Raw genomic sequence first — 7,849 nt, forward strand, 5'->3', positions numbered from 1 at the left:
TTTTTTTGCTTTTGAAGAATTTGGGTAATCTACTAATAAACCGCCATAGAAACCAGCCTGTAGTGCAATAGAAATTATATATTAGTGATTTTATCAAATTTTAATTTAATGAAGAAATAATTACTTTCATGGCCTGCGTTGTCAATAATTCAACTTGATTTGCATTTTCAGGATAAAATTGAAATACAGCCCTCGCCTGCCTTGTTAAACATGCATATAGAGATTCAAAAAATCTGCAAAACATTAATTAGTATCTACTTCATTAAAAATCTACTTCAATTTGAAGTATTACTTTTTGAGTCTTTGTGCAGGATTATGAGTTTTATGGTCTGCATTACATAGCCACTGAAGAGCAGATATTGAAACAGCACCATCAAAAGATCCTGCTCTAAACGGACATCCTTGTCCCATGTCAGAAAGCAAAACATCACCACATTCCAATTCACGCTCTACAGCAATATCTATAAAAGAAATCATTTTCAAACTTTCAACTACAAAGATTTTAAATAAAAAGAATCGTACCTAACATAGCAGGGCAATATCCATTCCTACCCAAATGTGGCCTTGCTCTTCAAGTACTTCTCCAGATAATCCAGATCCACAACCTATGTCTAATAATAAGCATGGTTCATCATCGGGCAATGTCAATAATTCTATAGCACGCTCTGACATTTGAGTCTGAATTTCAATAATTCTGGAACTATTAAAAGAAATATAAATTATAATAATTATAAATCAGTAAAAATATAGCAATTAACTATGTCAAGTGAGAAAGGGATAGAGAGTATGAAAATATATTGACACTATTCCTAGGACTTACTTTTGTGTATATTTCTTTGCTTCTTCTTCATTATAGTACTGTAAGCAAAATTATAAATATTATAATAACACAAATCAATAATTTTGTGCTAATTTTTAAATTAAATAAAATTTTCAAGCAAATGAGAACTCAATTATACTTACTACTTCTGGAGGTGCCAAATGTTCTGGACGTTTAGACATATTTATTCATATAATAAATAAGATAATAAAGTATTAATAATTTTATTTCATTAAGTTTAAAACAAATATTAAATGTTTACTATTAAATGTCAAAACAACGTGCTTTCCAAATATTTTTAGGTTAAGAATAGTACCAACATAAGAATTGAACTGACATTGACAGCTGGCACGTGCTAAGCTTCTATACAGATAGTTTTAGGTTATGTGTACTAATAAAACATAAATATATTTATTATTTATTGTATTGAATGGTTTAAAGAAATTTAACTGTTCAAAATGAATAATTTGAAACCACTCCTGGTTTTTGCTCCGACTGTGGATCTATATTACCTTTATTGAAAAATTCTGGTAAAGTGACTTGTTATTATGCAATCGGCAATATGGTTTAGAAGGCTAGTATTTCAATAAATAATGCTTTAAAATGTTTTGTCAAAATAATGATAGTTATGGTTTGTACTTGTCAAATTTTAGCTTTTGGTAATATGGAACTTTTCATGAATATCGAATTTAATTCATCTGATGCTTACACTGGTTCAAAATCAAAAAAAGAAAGAAAAGCAAAAATACTGAAAAAGAATCAGAAGGTCCTGTCATAGAAAGACGATGTCCAAAATGTGGCAATGATAAAATGTCTTATGCAACCTTACAGTTACGGTCAGCCGACGAGGGTCAAACTGTATTTTATACATGCACTAATTGCAAGTAAGTATAATTTTTGTACAAAATATTATGTTTTGCTGATTACTTCATATATAACTGATTGTTTAATTTTTAAATATAATTGTGATATTGTTAGATCAGATTACTTGCAGTCAAAATAATTTTTATTTTTTACATATTTTCAATTGAATCTTTTTCTTCCAGATATAAAGAAACTGAAAATTCTTAAACGACTGATAGGTAATTTATGGTTTTGAGGAATACTTAGATTTATAAGCATCAGATATAGATAATACTTAACTTGTTAAGCTAATTGTTTGATAAAATTCATTGACTTTGATCATAAAAAAAACATTATAAACTTGGATGGTATTGTATGCTATATGTACTTTGCGTCATCTCACTTTATTGAATTAAAATTTTAAGTAATGTTGCTTATGTTATCAGTAAGAACCTACTGTTTATCTTTTTTTTACTATTTTTCTTGTTGGTTTTCTTGTCTTGGCTTGATGTAGTTGCTGCCAATTTTTGATCTTATCAAGCGTTCTTTATTGTATTTATATTTTGATTTTTAAAGATTATTAGCTCAATTTAATTTCATATTGTAAAATCATATAAATCTAAAATATGTAAATTTATATTATATGTTAAAATAATTTATGGGATCGAAAGGTTCATTTAAATAAGGTGATAAGAAAAATATGTATATAATATTTTTGAGAAATATTTCAGTGATTAGTAAAATTTAATATCGCCTTTAATTAAATTTAGCGTCGCCAAAGTTACAGAATTAATATTATACATATAAATAAATGTGCCGACCATAGTCGGTATGCATATGCATACTACCTTAATGCAATATGAGAATATAATTAGTGGTCTTATGCGAATATTTTTTATACCGGAATGCTAAAATTAAAAGACTGGTTGAAAAACAGGTTCTCATATTTGTTTTGGTTCGGTTCGACTAAGGGTGAAGTTAAAAAAACTGCAAAGATGAGAATTTTCAAGCAATGCACATTTCAGATGAAATTCTGTTCTGTTTTTTGTAAATACCGTGGAGTATGGAAACCATGGAAACCGTGTACCTCCGTGGGTGCCGTGTAAAGCGAGGGTCTACTTTACTCATAATTTCAAATTTGTTATTAATTTCGTTGAAAGGTTGGCAACCTTATATTTAACGTGCGCCCTCGGCCTAACAGTAAACACGTGAAGATGTCTGTCGTTAGTTTTGACAGTTGTGTTATAAACCTATACTCACCTATACGTTTCTATAAACTCTGAATATTATTATTACAATTACAAGGATTATACATGGCTGAAGCGAACGTTGTTGAGTTGAAGGAAAAAATAATTGATTTCGTTTCAAAACATGAGTGTATATATGATAGGTATCATATGCACTATAGAAATAGATTTATAAATGATCCTTTATGGAACAAAATATCTTCTGAATTGAATATTAGTAGTAAGTACCACAATTATTAAATAACAAACATTGTCAAAACCTAACAAGTTTTCTCAAATTTAAGCCATGGCTGCAAGACAATACTGGAGAACTCTGAGAAGGGTTACATCAATTACAGGAGAGCTCGAAAACAGAACTTACATATAGGAAAATATCCGTGGGCTGCTCATTTATCATTTCTAGATAAGACTTTAGATAGCATAGAACAGTTTAATGATTGTGCCAAAAAGCAAATATATTCAGATGTAGTTGATTCATTAATAACATCGTCCCAAACAGAACAAATCACACATACTACAAAACCTAGTTCCAAACCAAATATAAATCACTCCAATACTTTGATGAAATGTCAGATTTTTCAAAGGAGTTGAATTGAATCATGAAGAAATTATGAATAAACTTAGGAATAGTAACACACAAAAATTAGATAGTGTTGATTATTTATTTCTTAGTTATGCTCAAACTTTCAAACAATTTCCTTGGAAAGACAAGCTACTCTCAAAGTAGACCTCGCTACATTATTTTCAGAAGCAGAATTATATGAAATAGATGAATCTAATAATGATTTGGAACTAGATGATCAGTTTGAAGTCATAGAAAATTAGACTCAGGTAATTAAGTAAGCTAAATTCTTTTTTTTAAATAGTTTAAATTAAGATTATTATTAGAACTTTTTAATTTATTTTCTCCTGGTATTTTTTTTTATTTAACTATATTATTGTATTTTCTAAATAATTATTTAAATGTTTTAGACAACAATGAATACAAAATAAATTTAGATATTTATAAATCATTTGTTCCATATTTTCTACTTACAGTAAAATAATAAATTATTTATCAACTTGTCGCATCACTGTAAATGCACTGTAAGCACCTCTTAATATCTGAAAAATATTTTAATGCAAACACACATTCATAAAATAATTAGAATATCGTGGGACATACTGTAATAAATGCTCGAAGATTCATTGGGTAAAAGCCGGCTTGAAAAACAAGTGGCTTCTGGCTTCGGGCCATTAGCAGACGCAATGCATTCTTAATTCTTTTGCTGCTATTTATCCATGGGGATTCAAATGCAGCTTGACACATATTAAGACTCTAGAATTAAATTTAATAAATAGAAATTTATACTTTAAATATTTGATTGATATACTTAACTACAGACATTAATTAAGAAAGTTGAAGCAGTAACACAAATTATGATATTTAACACTAGAAAGACGGACGAATTGAATATACCTACATTGCCTGAAAACAGTCAAAATGACTGCGTCGTGAAAAAAATAATAATGCGTTTAGAAATTTGTTTAAAATTAATTTTTATTATTTCATGTACTATTTACATTTATACAAATCATCTATAAGTGCTAAAATAAAAAAATAGTTCATCTGAAAAAGAAGTTCATTATTTTTACAATTCATGCAAATATAATTTAAGATGTTTTTATGAATACATTTTCCGCAAACATGTTTGTTGCAACTTTGACACGTATTATTAGTTTTATTATTATTACAAAGTCTTATTTAGCAAAATTTTCTTTTATTTCTATTGGTATTTGCATGATGTCTGTGGGTCATCATTTTCCTTTGATTTTTTTTGTGTTGATGTCGTGTAGTCCGCGGAAAGCTGTTCTGCCAATTCAAACAAAAACTGTTCTCTAAGGATTTGTTTTCTTTGGATTTTTATTCCTGTCGCTTCCTTGTAAAGAATCCAGGCATTTATCGCAGCCAAATCCAAAATATTGAAAAATATTTGCAGAGGTCATCTACTGGATTGGAACTGGATTTCACGGTATATTTTCTTTACCTTTGATCTGCCATGTCTTCTTTGCTGACCATAAATAAGTCAATTTCAATTTTTTTGCCTCATAGGCCCCACGAGCATATAAAATTCCAATAAATGCACGTATTTCCGGTAACGATGTTGTCCAATCGTACTCCGAAATTCGACTGCCCTCTTCTTCTGTGCACTGTTTTATGTGTTTGATAATATAATTATCTATTATCAACGAAAATGCACTGACAAGAGCACCTATAATAATTTTTTTTTTGCATAGCTTGTTGGCCCTTTCACACCCTTGAAGACACAATTAGATGATGACCTTCCTGGAGTACCACCTTCGGCAATTTTTGTCCATACAGTACCATCGACAGCTGTTCCGTTTCTTGAATTCTTTCATCAGTTTCTGAGCCACTTAGCACCCTCCTGCATACACTGATGGCACTTTCATTTTCATCAATAGTGATCACCTTCATCGCTACCCTCAGAATCAGATGATTCACGTGGAATATAATCCAATTCATCTTCAGATGATTGTGCCCAATTTTCTGCATTTTATTCTATGTCGGAACACTCTTCACTTATGTGTGTTAGCTTTTGCAACAATTCACTTCTCTTCGACATTTTATTTATAAGTTCTAAAAAATCAACTGAACAACGCGTTATACTGAAAGTTACTATGTGAAAAAGACCGGTCTAATGTCAATACTTACCATAATTCGGTTATTTCTATGTAACAAATGCATTATGGCTCATTCGAGATGAATTATCGCGAGATAACGATTTGCAATACAATAACAAAGCCGTTTGTTTATGTAAAATTTCTAGAGCAGTCAAAATGACTGTTTTCCGTCCATGCAGGCATAACATGTAAGAATATTGAAAATAAAAGTGAGATAAGGCAAATAATACGATTTATCTACGCATTCATATGTTGTATAAAAAGTCACAAAATTTCACGAAGCTGCGACTTCAAATACATAGTTATTTTTATGTTTGAAAATGGAAAACAGTCAAAATGACTGCGTCCGTCTTTCTAGTGTTAAAGATAAATTTGTTTCGAGAAATTTAAACTTTGTCTCACTTACTATGTACCAAATAGCGCTTATGTAAAAATACCGAAAATACCGGTATTTTTGGTGTAAATACCGGTAAAAATACCGCCGAAAAATCGGACGGTTTACCGGTAATTCGGTATACCGGTATTGCATTCTTTAGTATATTATATATACTATATACTTTCATACAATAAGTTTATTTCTATATTACAATTAACCCTCCGTCGGTCGGATATTTTTTCACCTTCGAACGGTCGGAAAGGTCTGGCTGTACCACCATTCATTTACATGTATTTATATGGAATAAATGAGTTTTGGTGTCTTATATATTAACGATTATTAGTAGTAAATATTTATAGTTTTGATTTTTTCTTTTTCTACCGTCTTTTGCATGTGTTGAGTTTGCTTATAATAAAAATATTACATATTATATAAAAAAAATCAAGAAATATGAAAAATCGTTGCTTTTTTTTTGTTAATTATTCTGTTTTATATCAATGAAAAACAATATTTATTCTTTTTCGGCGCCTTTGAAATGAATGTGAAATTCAAATGAAAACGAAATGAGGTGCGTCGCCTTTGAAATAAGCTGTAAAACTCAAAGTGAAAATATAATTTCACTACAGGTTTACCAAAAAAAAATTCAAACGCAGTACGGGTAGAAAAATGTGTGCATTACTCATCCGATTTTCAGTGTTTGCGATTACCAATAAGTTTGGTAGGTTTTCAAGGAACTCTCGTCATGAAAATACTAACATTCATGTTACAACACATAGCACAGTGGCGGATCCCCCCCTGAGCCTGTTTTAGGACTTAGATAAAACACTAATTCAACAACAAAATTACTTCATAATGATTTTATTTATGTATTTTGTTACCAAACACTTTTATAACTTGAATATTTAACTGATTGTAGACGAATGACGGAGTCAAAAACCCTAAAATGTAAGGATTTTCTAATCGTATTGCGAATATATGTTTTATTACAGTTCAGGAACAAAATTTCATTCAAAAATCAAAAAATTAAACTGATTGTGAGTGGTCCTTATGCATGAACTTTCAGTAATCCTAACATCTGTAAATAGACGACTTAATCAATATATAAACTAGTGGGGTGCCTTAAGGCAAATTGCTGGAACTTCTTGTACCTTAACGAAATGTTCGAGAAATATTAAATGTTTTCAAATAGATTATTATAAATATTGTAACAATGTCTGATATTTATAAGAATTATTTAAACTGAATTGCAAAGTTAAAACTATTTGTTTGAAGTATATAAGTTTTAAACTTTAGTCAGAATCAATATTATAATCTTAAAATTATTATAATATTAAAATCTGAATTATTTTCCATATACAAAAAAAAAGTTTAGAAAAAAAAATAAGCCAAATTTTTTTTTCAAAAGCAATTATTATGTCAAAACAAGCAGAAAGTTCTTTGGAGAAAGTATGTGTGTGTGTATGTCTGAGTGTGTGTGTGTGTGAACAGATTTTTTGCTGAAAATCGGCGTTTTCTCAAAAACGGCTGGACCGATTTCAAAAATTTAAAAGCCATTCGATGTATCGCGATGAGGACTAGCGTTTAGCAATTTTGCGCGACGACCAGCCAAGTCGTTTCTTTGTAAATAGCAGAAAAGTGAAAAAAATTTCGTCCACATTTTAGCCCGCAGTTCTGAATCGATTTCGAAAATTCAAAAACCGTTCGAAAGGTATTGGTTGGGAATCGTGCTGATGAGTTGTTGGTAGAGATCGGCCTGGCCGTTTTCTTGTAATGAAGTGTTGAAAAAATTTTTTGCGGGTAGATACCATAGTCTTCTAGATCATACAAATACGGCCACACGACAACTCGTTTAGCTTTAAAAATTCGTCAAAGTTTGCAAAA

General features: G+C 30.0%; 3 protein-coding genes across 3 annotated transcripts; 1 reads left to right on the top strand and 2 right to left on the bottom strand.

Moving 5' to 3' along the window:
* Nucleotides 1-3: 3 nt before the first annotated feature.
* Nucleotides 4-1,002, bottom strand: LOC113381260 (probable 18S rRNA (guanine-N(7))-methyltransferase; the record flags this gene model as incomplete). The annotated part of the gene is made up of 6 exons (XM_026620222.1): nt 964-1,002; nt 821-858; nt 528-700; nt 293-461; nt 125-233; nt 4-57 (listed from the first exon to the last, which is right to left on the bottom strand). Coding segments are annotated over exons 1-6 (582 nt in total), but the record flags the coding sequence as incomplete, so codon positions are not given.
* A 284-nt stretch (nt 1,003-1,286) lies between these two features.
* Nucleotides 1,287-1,891, top strand: LOC113381257 (DNA-directed RNA polymerase I subunit RPA12-like; the record flags this gene model as incomplete). Its single annotated transcript, XM_026620218.1, is given in 5 exon segments — nt 1,287-1,365; nt 1,368-1,394; nt 1,474-1,553; nt 1,556-1,704; nt 1,867-1,891. Coding segments are annotated over 5 exon segments (360 nt in total), but the record flags the coding sequence as incomplete, so codon positions are not given.
* Nucleotides 1,892-3,960: 2,069 nt separating this feature from the next.
* LOC113381258 lies at nt 3,961-5,386 on the bottom strand. Its single transcript, XM_026620219.1, has 4 exons — nt 5,207-5,386; nt 4,996-5,100; nt 4,076-4,228; nt 3,961-4,014 (listed from the first exon to the last, which is right to left on the bottom strand). The coding sequence occupies exons 1-4, from the start codon at nt 5,384-5,386 to the stop codon at nt 3,961-3,963; spliced, it is 492 nt and encodes a 163-aa protein (XP_026476004.1).
* Between the last annotated feature and the right edge of the window lie 2,463 nt (nt 5,387-7,849).

The sequence above is a fragment of the Ctenocephalides felis genome, unplaced genomic scaffold (assembly GCF_003426905.1).
Source record: "Ctenocephalides felis isolate EL2017-DRISC unplaced genomic scaffold, ASM342690v1 CF-g0.4_SCAFFOLD_02751, whole genome shotgun sequence".
Classification (NCBI taxonomy): domain Eukaryota; kingdom Metazoa; phylum Arthropoda; class Insecta; order Siphonaptera; family Pulicidae; genus Ctenocephalides; species Ctenocephalides felis.

What these genes read in the sequence shown, in the direction of transcription:
- LOC113381258 (XM_026620219.1), bottom strand. Translation starts at nt 5,386, where the DNA reads ATGAAGGTGATCACTATTGATGAAAATGAAAGTGCCATCAGTGTATGC. An exon ending in ATCTAATTGTGTCTTCAAGG is followed by an intron (nt 5,101 to 5,206) that starts GTGTGAAAGGGC and finishes CACATAAAACAG; the next exon opens with TGCACAGAAGAAGAGGGCAG. An exon ending in ATGCTCGTGGGGCCTATGAG is followed by an intron (nt 4,229 to 4,995) that starts GCAAAAAAATTG and finishes ATTTAATTCTAG; the next exon opens with AGTCTTAATATGTGTCAAGC.